This window comes from Gossypium raimondii, chromosome 11 (genome assembly GCF_025698545.1).
Source record: "Gossypium raimondii isolate GPD5lz chromosome 11, ASM2569854v1, whole genome shotgun sequence".
Taxonomy (NCBI): domain Eukaryota; kingdom Viridiplantae; phylum Streptophyta; class Magnoliopsida; order Malvales; family Malvaceae; genus Gossypium; species Gossypium raimondii.
Genome location: NC_068575.1, coordinates 46,066,485 through 46,081,037, shown reverse-complemented (window position 1 = coordinate 46,081,037; position 14,553 = coordinate 46,066,485). Strand labels below are relative to the sequence as shown.

Genomic DNA, 14,553 nt, shown 5'->3' with positions numbered 1-14,553 from the left:
ATAGTTTTAGCCATGCTGTATCGCGAACTTTGTCAGACGATAGATCCTTCTGCGGTTGACATAGGCGGATGCCTCATACTGCTGCAGTCGTGGGCACTTTATCGGATGCCATTCTTGGCATCCATTAGTAATCAATCATATATATTTCCACTCGTTAATAGGTGGTTATTTTTTACTCGTTATAATAATTAATTGACTTTTTTATATTATATTATTCTAACAATTTGTTTTCGTAGGTGGAGTACTAATCCGGGTATCGGGAGGTCATACACGGTTCCGATATACCGTCTAATGATTGAGAATCATGCTGGAGAGGGGGTAAGTGTTTCGAATATAAACTTAATTTTATTATTTTATCTCACTCGACCCGCGTTAATATAACAACGTTATTAACTGTGCAGTTCATTTGGATGTCGTATTCTGTTCCAGAAATTATGGCAGTTATCCCCTCATCTGCCCACGTCCACTCAAACCTATGGTGCATTAGCGCACGCATTATCAATTTTAACGTAGTGGAGTGGTATCATGGCAATCGAATACTCAGGCAATTCGATTGCATACAGATATCCCGACACTGCCAGTATAATTGGGGGAGATCCATAGGATGAGCAAGAGGGGAAGGTATGGAGATAATTGGGGAGAAGTACACGAAGAATATATTACGATGTGGAACAACCGGTTCGGAAGGGTACCTCAGATGGATCGTGCTCCAGATTTGCAACCCTCGTTAGAGTACATACAGTGGTACTGTGAGATAGGGAAACCATTTCTGTTTGGTGAGCGGTCGATGGTAGTCCCTCCGCATACGACACGAATTACACAACTCCTTCTAGATCCGCATCATGCACCAGAGCCAGAGCTAGAGCCAGTGCTAGAGACGGAACTACATTCTAGGGATAGTTCTTATCATCCAGAATTGGAGGCGATGACTATTTCGCGGGCTCGTATCCACCTCAATACTCCGCTCCTTCCGGCCCGTATTCGTCGTCGTACTCCTCTCCTCTCGGATCAAGTTCATTAATGGCATTTGAGACATATGATTTTTCATCTATGTTTCACACACCCCAACATACAGTTGAGGAAAACGTTGATAACTGTAATCGCCCGCAACGTGAGCGTCGAGCTCCACAAAAATATACCCCTAGAACCACACCATCAAACCATCAATTTTAGGGGTTTTTGTAATAAACAACCTCATATTTATGTAATGAATTTTGTTGGCATTTTATTTATCAGATGGAGATAATTTTTTTATGTTTTCAATTTAAATAGTCAACTGTGTATTTATATAAAGACTTTTTACCTTTTATGTAAATAAATTTTTTATGGTTTTTTTTATTTTATAATTTCAAATTGCTTCATAACTGCAACAAATTTGTGATTCATGCTATACCTTTATGTAATGAAGTACATATCAATTTCTACCCGATTGAGACGATTGTCCAACATGATAGTTTAGGAGCGAGCATTTACTCCGATTATGACTGGCTAATCTGCATATGCCACACAACTTCCCATCAGATTTCTCCCTAATGTCCATTTCGTTATGGATTCTGGATGATTGCGGACGACCTTTCGGGTTCTTACGTAACCTTTTGTCTAGGACAAGCTCGAAGGTCGTCGGAGGTACCTCCCAAGTAGATAGGTCAGGAAGCACGGGGAACTCATTTTCCCATACACACAACGTGCGTTCGATTGTGTACACTTCATCGATAAATTATTCTACATTGAGCCCAACTTTAGCACAAGCTGCCACGATATGTGCACATGGATAATGAAGTGTTTGAAATCTCCTGCAATCGCATTGTCTGTTTCGGAGATCAATTTCGTAGGACCTAGGTGGTATACCGGTTCGACAACTGATAGTTTCTGTAACTCAAAACGTTTCATTATGTTGTGAATATACTTCTACTGTCATCGACCTCGCCATCCGACGATTTGCAACCATTACATTCCTAATATCTTTGACAAAGACGTGTCCCCCCTCCATCTGATTCACTTGTTGCTGACCCATTCTTGGCATCAAGGTAGCCAACCAGTAGAATGTAGCCGAGAAGACAGATGAAATTGGAAGATGTCGTGTTTTTAATAACATAGTATTGATCCCTTCCACCAAGTTTGTGGTCATTTGACCATAACGAAAGCCCTCGTCAGAACTTTAAGTCCATTGCCACGACTCCATGGTACCCAACCACTGCCAGAAAGATTTGTTGGTTTGACCCTTCATGTCATTTTCAAGTCGGGCCATTCTTTGGTAAAAAATGTGTGGCTCTAGCTCGTGCGCTTCATATGTATTAAAAAAATTTAAGATACAGTATTACTTTAAAACATTAAAACTTATATTGAAAAGATAAGGTAATTCTTTACCCATTCTCACAACTTGTCTCTTCCAGTCTGCATTCTTATAATCTCGCTGGAAGTTGGCCATGATGTGCCGGATGCAGTAAACAGATCTCCATGGTACACCAGAATGCCTAATGGCTGCAATTAATCATTTTCCTCTATCGGAGATGATGCAAATATTATCGTTGCTAATAACATACCTCCGCAGGTTGGTAAGGAAGAACTCCCACGATTCCATATTCTCCTTATCAACGATGGCAAATGCTATTGGGAGGACATTCCTGTTGCTGTCTTGAGCAACCGCAAAAAGTAGGATCTGTGTGTATTTTCCATATAGCCAGGTTCCATCTACTTGCACAAACGGGGAAATGCGCGCGCACATTGATCAAACGTCCAGAACATCCGATGAAAATTCTTTTTCTCGATTGTAGTTGGTCATCCGGTCCGTAATAAGATCGTGTCTATAACTCAATTACAGTCCCCGTCACGTGTTCCCTCATAGCGGCTATCCATCCTTGTAACTCATTGTACGATGCATCGAAATCTCCGTACAATTTCTCTATTGCCATCTGTTTAACTATCCATGCCTTCCGGTATGATACTCGATATTGGAATCGTGCTTATATTTCAGCAATCAGTACCGAAACTTTAATTGTCGGCATGTCTTTTACCATTGGCATGATGCACGTACAGATAGTTTTGGAATCAAGTTTTCAATGATCTTTTGTCATACGTGTTGAAGTGCACGTGTTAGGCCCAACCAATTTTCGTATCTCTCACATCTGCGACTTCTGGATAAATGCAGCTTGTATCTGCCAATTGCAGCCTTCTGCCAACCTCTAACACTCTTCAACATATAATGTTGGTTTAAACTCGATGACTTTGTAATCTACTGATATATTCATGCTATACCGCTTAATGGAAAATATGCATTCTTCCTTACTTTCAAATCTCTGGCCCACGCACAACTCTTCTGGATCAGAATATACGCCCATTCGGTTAGCAGGTAGTATTTCAGGGTACTCTGGAAACTCAGCTGCCCGTGCCGCATTGAGGTCTATCCAAGACATGTGTGCCCCAAGATTATTGTGTATTACAATACGACAAATCTGGTTTCCGACTGAAGACGCGCTAACATTTCCATCCTCATTCATGCCTTCGTCATCAATATCATCCGGGACCTCGTCCACGTCGGAATCACTCTTACTATCCACTTCGTAATCAACAGGATCACTACTATAGTATACATCATCACCAACCACATCAGTCTCGGCTGCAGCATTAAGATCAATATTGATCCCGTGTATAGTTGATTGACTATCAACAAACGATACCGGAACCACCATACACGGCGCTTGAACTCCATCTTCTTCACCTAATGGAGTGGGATCTTCAGTTGCTTCCACACCGGCTAACTCAGCAAATAACTGAATCGGTGCATTTTTGTTACTCTGAGTCCCACAATAAAGAGCGACCATTGTCTCCACGTCTTCATCCTCTACAAGTTCCATTTCGGTAAATTTTATTGGATCTGTTGAAACTGGAAACTTGTAGAAAACTTTTGATATCCTTCTCCCACAACGTATATAAATTTTTTCACTAATTTTTTCCTTCATATCATCAAACGAGATATTTCTATTAAATCTCATTGCTACTTGTTTGCGACATTCAAATATACATCCCATGGTTGTTGTCAAAATTTCTCCATCGAAATAAACGCATACAAAAAACTGATTCTCCATCTTCAATACTAGATCTGTTAAAAACAATTTCAAATTTCTTAAAACAGTTCGAAATGTAAAAAAATTACATAAAATTTTTAATGCAAAATTGTTCATTCAGAAGCTAACAAAATTAATAACCTAACAAAATAACTTTCAAATAATAAATTACTAACAAGACTCTACATTCTATTTAAAAATAAATAAATTAAAATACCTTATCCTTCTTCTTCTTTTCCTTTCTTTTTTTCTTCTGCCTTCCTTTGTATTTCTTCCGTTTCTCTGGTAAAGATTATGTCTATGTTGGGGGTATATATAGGGAAAAATCAGACCATTGGCGCCTCTTAACATGACACCACTATTGGCGCCTCTCAGATAGGCACCACCATTGGCGCCTCTGAGATAAGCGCCAATACTATATATTATACGGGTCATATACTGACCTGGGAAAATATTTAATTATATTTTATAAAAAAATTTAATATAAAATATTCATTGAATAGGCGCCATTAAAAAAAAATTTAATATTTTTTTATTCATTAGCGCATCTGATATAGGCAACAATGAAAAAAATATCCCATTTAGGTAAATAATTTTTTTGATACCCCATTTCAATAAAAAAAATTTATACCCCATTTTAGTAAAAAACCAGCAAACATCAATATTTAATTTTAGTTATTTATTTGAATTTATTAAAATAAAAGTGATCCATGCAAAGCGGCCATCATTCTAGTGAAGTGACTAAAGATCCAAAGAGATACATACACACATGCCATGTGCATATCATTTGTCAAAGTCGCCGTCAGGCGACCCTTCCTATACCCACGCTCACGCTCACGCTCACGCTCACGCCCACGCCCACGCGCCTTCTTGCTTTTTCCTACCTCCCTTTTAATGGATAAAATCCCATTTAGCTGTCATTTCCCATCTCTCAAAACATTTAAAGAAACTTCGCTTCGTTACGGCAGCTCCCGTCTCAACGCGCCTCCCTTACCATTCCACGCGCCACCTATCTTCGTTTTCATTTTCCTTCTCTCTCATTTTCCTTCTATCTTAAATGAAATGAGAAAGATCTGAAGGAGATTGGAAGTTGGTGATTGAGATTTGAGGTTTCTGAGGAGAGTGACTTATTTTGGTAATTTTAATGAAGGATGAACAACGTCTGGTGCTAAGAAGAAGATGGGAGGAGTAACGTCTTCGATTGCCGCGAAATTTGCGTTCTTCCCGCCAAATCCGCCGTCATACAGAGTGCTAGAGGACGAGTTATGCGCTGGTCAGCTTTACATACCAGAGGTACCGAGGAGGGACGGTGTCGACGTCTTGAAGCTACGCACGCGCCGCGGGAACGACATCGTCGCCGTCCATATAAAACACCCCAAGGCTTCCGCTACTCTCTTGTATTCTCATGGAAATGCCGCTGATTTAGGACAAATGTTTGAGCTTTTCGTCGAGTTGTGTAATCGCCTGCGGGTTAATCTTATGGGGTATTTTTATTTTCTTTCATAATTTTTGCAACATATAGAACATGATATTTTAAGTTGGCTTCTTAGGCTTTTACTGTTTTAATTGTATTAGATTTCTTTTAGCTTAGTAAAGTAGTTCGTTTGGGTTTGGTCTGATTTGCTTGTGATTTTGGGGGATTTAGGGTTCTATAAGTGTTGGAAAATTCTGGTGAAGTGGAACTTGCTTGCCTTATGTTCAGCTGTATTATTGAGGTTGAAGCTAGTTAGGGGGAGAACAGAGATTCTGGTTACCAGTAAGTGAAAGTTATGCTGATTATGGTATATTGTAAGATTGAGCTAATGGTTTTACTTTAATTGGCTTCATTTGTGCAGTACTAGAGAGAGAGAATAAAAAAAATATAGGAGAAAGAGAGACTTGGACAAAGAGTTAGTGGTGAAGGCGATGTTGTTGAGTTAAAGTTTCTTAGGGGTGACCGGTTATTTGTTATCCTTTCCTTCTATTGTTTCTTCAATGTGCGGACTTTTGCAATATTATTGAGCATGGATACTGTTCAAACGTGATTTAAATACTTTGGGATATTTTTTTTTCTGTTTACTGATCGTGGACTGAAGGCAATGTTGAAGAAGATGGTTTATGGCAGGGTCATATTAGTTACGGTTACTTGCTTGTTATTGAGGAGCTTTATGTTATTGGTTATACATATTTGCAAATAGTGCTTCGATGCTAATGCCGAAGCCCTAAGGACATTGGCATGCAGGCAATGTTGTTAAAGAAAAAAGAAAAACTGTAGGCACATGATTAGAATGTTCGAGAAGTGTGTAGTCCTTTAACTGGATGTTCTGTTTCTATAGAATATAGATCACACCTTCATAATAGCCCTATGTTACTATTGAGGCATTATGACTAACTTAAGAGACATTTCTCAAGTTTTGAATATTCTAGCTTTTATTTTATGCTTCAGGATACTATTATGGATGCTTAAATTTACTGTGTCCTATTGTAGACTTTGGAACAATGCAATCTTGACTTCCTTTGATTATTAGGTTCTATTATGTTGCTGCATTATTTTCCTATAAATTCCCATGTTTATGAATTATTCTGCTTCTGTTCCTTCCTTCTCTGCCATTACCACATCCAGAACTTTTATTCTATATTTACCATCAATCCTTGAAGTTGATGGGATCTTCTCATTGTTGCTTATCTATGTTCATTTGGAAAAGCTAGATATTTAGTAACTCGGGCTGCAGTATGAGTATGATGAGCATAGTGTTTGTCATGCCAGTGGACAAAAATGTAAATGGAGGTTGGTCACATGTAAGTTTTTATTATGACTTAAAGATATACTACAGAAGTTATTGATGACATATAACTGGGATAAAGTGCTAAAAGAGAAGGAAACGTTATCTTTTTAAGGTCAAATTTAGGATCCCATGCAACTAGCTCAAGCCATACTGTCTGTACAGTTGATTGGTCAGGGTGCAAAATTGGGATCAAGTGAAAGAAAAGAGAAGGAAACATTCTCCTTTTTAAGGTCAAGTTTCTTGTTTTGTGTAGTTGATTGATCAGAGTACAACTCCATGCTGTTTGGGCGGACTGCAAAGTTGTAGCGACTAAATTATTATCACCTAACCTCCAAAGTGATGACTGATAATTATTGATAATGTTATTTCAGTTATGTTAGATTATGTTATGCAAATGTAGGAACAATGCAAATAATAATATTTGCTAGCTTTTCTTACTGACTTAATAATCAACCACTTCTGTAAGGAAGTTCTTTTTGGCCCTGTTTCTACTTCTAGAAAATGATTTATAAGAAGTTTTTAAGCGGTAGTTTAGTGTTTTAGGGCTGTAATTGCTGTACAGTCAAGTTGGATCTTTGTATGTTGCCTTATGGTAACCATTAACTCTTTCAAATTTCTTGTGACTTACGCTGATATGCGTTTTCTTGTTCTTGTAAATAACAAATGTTGGCAGCTTGGAAATGATTGTCTTCTGTCTGTTGTCAAACTTCTGATGTTTGTTGTAGGTGCTCTCCATAACTATGTAAACAGCCAGGAAGGTTTTAAAAAATAAAAAGCAAGCTTAATGCTTCCTTGTAGATAAAATTTTTCCAAGAGAAAACTATAAAAGTTTGCTTTCAAAGCAGGCACTGACTTTGCATTATCTATTGAACTTAAATAACTGAGCACATTTTTCTCCTGTGGAGACTTTTGTAGAAGAAACTGATCAAGGGAGACTTCAATCCTTAGATGTATAGCGCATTCCAAAGTTTTGTGAATTATAATGCAAAAAGGAACTTTTAGATATCTTATCCTATAAATTATTCTTGGGATTGTTTTTAGACATGACATGATTGTACAGATAATTAGAGTTCCTGAAAAGAAAATGTTTTATCATCTTTGTGCTTGATAGGTCTATTTTAGTCTAGCCATTTATTATATATATATTCATTTGTTTTCTGTTCCTAATGTCACTCATTCTTTTCTAGGTATGATTATTCTGGCTATGGACAATCAACTGGAAAGGTAGGTCTCTTTGCTTCTCTTCTCTAGTTGCCAATTTCGGGAGCAAAAGTTGCCTTTATTCATATTAGCTGTAGCAATTCAACTATCATAATGGGCATTTTAAATAATTACACAGTTAGTTTTTGGCCAATCCTTTCCTCCTTTTCTGCTAATAGAACAGTGTTCATTTTACTGCAATAGTTTTGCTCTGAGTGTAATAAGCCTGTTGGGCAGCTTTTCTTTATTATATAATATCTAAATGTATTGGTTGATAGAAATGTTTTCAGGTTTCTATTTTTAACCCTTAATTTTGATATCTTACACACTAGTTAAGTTCTTGCTAGTACTGTGGGGCTCTCTCATTAATTGGCTATGTTCAATGTGTATCAAGATTTGAGCAGTCATGTCATTCTGATTTATTGTACATAATGAACGAACATCTTACTGCTTGCTAAAAACTTGTATTCTAATAGTCACCTTCTTTTATTTGAAACAGCCAACAGAGTGTAATACATATGCAGACATAGATGCAGCTTATAAGTGCCTTAAGGAAGAGTATGGAGTTAAAGATGAACAGTTAATATTGTATGGTCAGTCAGTTGGTAGTGGACCTACTGTTGATCTTGCTTCTCGTTTGCCGAACTTGAGAGGCGTTGTTCTTCATAGCCCAATTTTGTCTGGCATGAGAGTATTGTACCCTGTCAAAAGGACATACTGGTTTGACATTTATAAGGTAAGTCTGCATTTTTCACTGTTTTTATATTTTCTTGTTTTGTCTTGTTGACCTTCATTACCAGATTTTTTCCCATTCTAATTTTCAGAATATTGACAAAATTGGAGCAGTGAACTGTCAGGTTTTGGTAATTCATGTAAGTATTACTTCCATTGTTTCCTCTCCATCTTGTTTCATCACCATTATCTCCCTTCTCTTTCTCTAGCCTCTGTTTATTTGACACGTTAATATTTGTTATATGGTTCTGGTAATTAATTATTTCAGCAGTTTTTGGCATTTTTTACATAAAAGAACCTATTTGGTTTCTAGAAAATTCAATCTTGACAAAAACATCCCGGGTCATTTATCAATCAAAATACTTGCTCTAAATGAATATTCATACACCTTCAGGTGCTTTAGCTTAATCAGTTTAGATTGTTATATTGTTCTGGCTATAAATAGATTATTGAGATTCTGATGCTAAATTAATGAACTTAACAGCATTTTCTGCTAGTATCAATTTCATTTTAGAGTTTCTAATGAATTAATTTATCTTTTAGCACTACGTGTTGTGCCATGCATTTAGGTTTCAAGAATTTAAGACTATTAAGAAACAGAGTGAATGTGTGTGTGTGACTGGAAAGAAACAGATAAATTTGAGCCTTTTTGGGTCTTTGAACCCAGCACTAGAGCAGTTCGATATTGTTCTCGTTTTTCCTTTACATTATCAATTTAGGGTGAGTAGTGACCATGGTTAGCTTTGAGCCTTTGACAAGTTAGGTCATCTACATGTCATGGACCAGAATACAGGTCGTGACATCCAAGGAAGCTTGTACTAGTTTCCTTTTTTTATTTTTAATTCATTTTCTGTTGGCAGGGGACAGCTGATGAAGTGGTTGATTGTTCCCATGGTAAACAGCTTTGGGAGCTTTGCAAGAATAAGTACGATCCTTTATGGGTAAACGGAGGAGGACATTGCAATCTGGAGCTCTACCCAGAATTCATTAGACATTTGAAGAAATTTGTACTGTCTCTACATAAATCAAAAGCAGCCACAAATGGTTCTGAAAAAATAGCGGTGAACTCTGACAATCAGACAAAACCACCTGATGGTGGAACTTCGGATACTTTTAAACTGGATGCTGACCTTCCAGAAGTTTCTAGAAACAGCTTAGATAGTCGACTGGAGAAGTCTAAGAAGTCAAATAAGCCTGAGAAGTCTCGAATGAGCACAGACCGTGTTGATAGGTTTAGACGAAAAAAGGGCTTAGTTTGGTGATTACTTACACAAAGAACATGTTAAAAATAAAAAAAAAAAGCATGCAGATGTATCCTGTTTGAGGTAATTTACTTTCCTTTTTTAACCTTGAGCTTTTGTAATATTTTGAGAATGAGTGTGTGATGATTCTCATAAAATGTTAAAATTTTTCTGTATGTATCTTTCAGATCAAACAAAGTGGAATTCAAGTTTTAAAAAATCTTCCGTTATAAATCCATAGCTGTGAAATCAAACAGTCCGAATCTAAATGAAAATATACTGGTTTTGGGCTATGTATTCGTGTGCTTCTTTTTCGTATTGGCAGAACTCTACTGTGTTGAAATTTTAAACACCAACATGATGATCGTTGTGTGTATTTTATATTATCTTCTTTTTTCTTATACATAATCTAGTATGATGGATTAAACAGTGCCCCTATCACCGCTCAAAAGTCAAAACTATCCAAGAATGTGCCGTAGCGTAGCTTAAACTTCTCCAGCTTTCTTTTCATAATTTGGACATGGTATCGGTGGTTATCGGTTGCACTGGAGCTTAAATAGTTAGTGAAACCCTTTAGGTGCAGTCGCATTGCTATGTTTAATGTTTGTGCGTGAGAATTAAAGTTTTTAGAATTGGATTAATGGTTGAATTGGTTAGGTTATCAATTTGATTGGTCTGATTTATTCGTAGAATCTAATTAAAAAATTGTTTAAAAAATAAAAAAATCGATTCAATTGATTTGTATTAATTCACAGTTTAATCAATCTGATGCATCTCTTTAGATTGATTCTCAATTTCTGGTTAAACCAATTGATCTGATCCAATTCAAACAACCATGATGAGAATAGAAAAATATATACTCAAAGGATAAGATGAAATCCAAAGAAGCCTTGGTAAAATTAATGTGATGACTAAATAATAATAAAATAAAATAGCCAATTGTTGAAGGATAACTCCACCTAAAAAAGTTTGAAATGTTTTGTCTGTCGGAAGTCGACGAATCCCTCAACGGATTGATATTGTCCTTGGTATAGGTTTTGTTTCTCGATTTTTCTTAGAGCTCAAGTTCCTCAAGAGATGGTGGTGGATTCATAGAGTGATAGTGCCTTGTTAGGTGTTTGATAAGGCGCTTTTTTATTTTTTTGTTGAGGGGAGGTCGATTCTGTCGAAAGCAGTTTGCAAAGTATAATCTACCTAGCCCAAGTGGTAGTATTTTTACCCATTACTTTCTTATATGCTATAACGCATGTGCTTAAATCTCACTAAACACAAATATGTTCCTTGATGGGTAATCATGCAAACACACATAGTTCGCTTTCTCAAGCATCCGATGAAGTGCTTACACTTCGTAGGCTTTTCTCGAACGAGTCACTACTAAGTAAAAGTGTTTTTGAATTAGGTCAAGCCCAAACTTGATTTCATAAATTTTCAAAGTCCAAGCTTGACTTGATCCGCCCAAATGGCCTATTCATTCAATAATAATAAAAAAAACAATAAAACAACATTTGGGAATGATAGATCATACTTGTTTGAAGTTTGAAGGTATAACAAGAGAGATGATTAATAAGAACATTAAAAAAAATATCATAATCAACCACAAACTAGAATTTTTACTTTTAAAATGATCATTTCATTTAAAGTGACATAGCGCATGATTGATTATACTTGTTTACGAATAAATAATAGATAATGTAAGCTCAAAGCAATCATATTTTAATATTGTATCTGGTTAAAAGTAATTATTAAACCACTAATCAAAGAAAAAGAGAGTGCTGGACATCAGATACGATCGTCTAAGGGTGAGTTTGGATGGATGATTGGATGCGGTGCGGTGCGTTTAGCTTACTTTTTGTCTCACGTTACAGTATTGTTACAGTTCTAATCTCACCGTCACCGCTTTTTTTACACTAACCGCAGATAAACGCACTGCCCATTCAAACTCACCCTAATTCTAAGAAGTCCAAGTGAGTTCATTAGTAGTGGTTTTTGTCCATCTCCAGGTCAAGATTGGATCCTAGATTTTAAGGTGTTTACTCAACTTTGCCACTGTTACTCTGTTTTATGACTGCCCATTTTCCATCTCATCCAGTCTTGGACACTTCCCTTGCAAGTAATAGCAAATAATATCAAATCCAGAGTGATGTTCAGCAATTGTGAATGTTCCCATTCTTAAAAATTCCTTGGAAAGACATACCAATCACGCCTTTGATTTGAAAGGAGCCTTGGAAACAGTATTCGTGGTGCAATGGAAGGAGGATTCAAATGCATGTGGGAACTGCATTGCTTCCGGTGGAGCCCGCGGTTTCATGGAACAGCAAACATTCTGCTACTGCCCATTTGGATTTGAGAGTTGGTCGGAAGATCCCAACCAATGCCATCGCGTTGGTACCGGAAACAATAATCTCTCAGGTATGCATATACTACCCCTTTTACCAACTAAACAAGTTTCTCTATTATTTTTATGCTTTAATATTTAATACGTGTATAAGTATTATGTGCTATCATTGAACTACATTAAATCTCCTCACAATAAGTAAAATAATAAAATATTTGAGGACTTATAAATAAATATTGATAAATTTATTGAATTATAATTTTTATTTTCTTAGCTTCTTTCCATTGGTAAAATTTTTCCAAATTGGGTTTTGTTTTTTGTGTTTTATTATTATTTGTAATTATTTCATTGATTTTTGATCACTAAATAATTATTGAGAGATCTAAATTTGTCAATAATGTTAATGAAGATAAAAGGTAAAGAATTGACTATGGAGATATATTGTTATCGAGATCTAAATATCCATGAAAGTATTCTTCACCTATGGAAGTATTGTTGTCAACAATATCTTTTTATTACGTAATTGTTAAATTTGTTGAGTTGTTAGTTCTCTCTGATGAGTTGTTAGTAGAGGTGCTCATGGGCTCGGCCGGGCCGGGCCCATAAAAAATTTCGACCCGAGTCCTAGGTTCGGGCCCGGCCCGACCCAAAATATGGGCCTGAAATTTTACCCAGGCCCGGCCCATGAAAAAACCATAAGCTCGGGCCCGGCCCATTTTTTAATAAATACCAAAAAATTATTTTAAAAATTAAAAAAAGTATTTTAAAAATATTTTAAAATTAAAAAAATTAAAAAAGTATTTTAAAAATATTTTAAAAATATTTTAAAATTAAAAAAAGTATTTTAAAAATATTTTAAAATTAAAAATAAATATATTTATTATATCGGGCGGGCGGGCCCGGCCAAAAATGTTGTGCTCGAGGCCCGCCCGCTTTCTAAACGGGCCTCGTTTTTACCCTAGCCCATATTTCGGCCTATATTTTACCCAAACCCTCCCATATTTCAGGCGGGCCGTCGGTCAGGCCGGCAGCCTACCATGAGCACCTCTAGTTGTTAGTACTCCCCCCTTTCTCCCTTACAGTAATCATTAAATTTATACTGTTAAATTTCAAAATACTTAATGGAGCAAAAAAGATTGTCAAAATAATTCTAAATCAAGCCAAGAAAAATCCTATACCTCGGTTTATATATACGAGACGGAGAAGAGAAAAAATAAACAAAATAATTCTATTTGTTAGATGAATAAAAATCAATGAAATGTTATAAAACAATCAAATAAAAGAACACTTAAAGTAAACATAGAATTTTCTCATATCTTCTTTTCATTTATAAAAGAACTATATATAAGCTATTGGCATTCAATGCAACATAAATGAATGAAGCTTATTTAATTGCTTCATTAACACGTACATTAAGCATCTTTAATAATGAATGGGGGGGTTTAACTCATTACTTTTATAAATGTTTAAAGGTTATAGACATCCATTTAATGTATTTACAACACTTCCCCTTGGATGTCTTTTAAATAAAAATGTGTCTCATTAAAACATTTATTAGGAAAACCTTGTGGGGTAAAAGCCTAATGAAGGAGAGTATACAATCTCCTATTACAAGTTGCCTCGTTAAAAACCTTTACCAGGAAAATTCAGTGAGACAAAATCTTAGTTAAAGGAAAAGAGTACAATGTGTTTTTTACTCCCCCTTATTGCAATATCACATTACATCTTTCAATTGACGCATTCCAATCTTGTGTAGTATTCTTTCAAATGTTGAAGTTGGCAATGCCTTAGTAAAAAGATCTGCTAAATTATCACTAGAACGAAGATGTTGAACTTCTATAACACTTTTCTTCTCAAGATTATGAGTGAAGAATAATTTTGGTGAAATATGTTTCGTTCTGTCACCTTTGATATAACCACCCTTTAATTGGGCTGTACATGTTGTATTATCTTTGTATAAGATAGTTGACATATTTTCTTGTAAAGACAAATTTCATATCTTCTAGATATGTTAGGTTAATAACCTTAGCCAAACACACTCTCGGCTTGCCTCATGCATTGCAATTATTTTAGCATGATTTGAAGAGGCAGCAGCTAATGTCTACTTTGTTGAATGCCATGGTATGGCAGTCCCTCTACATGTAAATAAATATCTCATTTGAGATCGACCTTTATGCGGATCCGATAAATATCCAGCATCAACATAAACAACTAAT

The 14,553-nt window shown here is 36.0% G+C and overlaps 1 protein-coding gene across 2 annotated transcripts; it reads left to right on the top strand.

Moving 5' to 3' along the window:
- The first annotated feature begins 4,921 nt into the window (after positions 1-4,921).
- LOC105803601 (uncharacterized) lies at positions 4,922-10,295 on the top strand. Of its 2 annotated transcripts, XR_008190986.1 has the most exons (6): positions 4,922-5,548; positions 8,017-8,053; positions 8,529-8,765; positions 8,854-8,901; positions 9,622-10,086; positions 10,191-10,295. XR_008190986.1 is itself a non-coding variant. In XM_012635860.2 (5 exons), exons 1-5 carry the CDS (start codon positions 5,244-5,246, stop codon positions 10,021-10,023), a joined length of 1,029 nt encoding a protein of 342 aa, XP_012491314.1. In that variant the 5' UTR covers positions 4,923-5,243; the 3' UTR covers positions 10,024-10,295. The 2 variants fall into 2 exon arrangements, 1 of the variants encoding a protein (XP_012491314.1); XM_012635860.2 differs by having other exon boundaries at positions 4,923-5,548; positions 9,622-10,295.
- The last annotated feature ends 4,258 nt before the right edge of the window (positions 10,296-14,553 follow it).

Coding starts and splice junctions, on each gene's coding strand:
- LOC105803601 (XM_012635860.2), top strand. CDS start 5,244: ATGGGAGGAGTAACGTCTTCGATTGCCGCGAAATTTGCGTTCTTCCCG. Junction 5,549..8,016: donor CTGCGGGTTAATCTTATGGG/GTATTTTTATTT, acceptor ATTCTTTTCTAG/GTATGATTATTCTGGCTATG. Junction 8,766..8,853: donor ACTGGTTTGACATTTATAAG/GTAAGTCTGCAT, acceptor TCTAATTTTCAG/AATATTGACAAAATTGGAGC.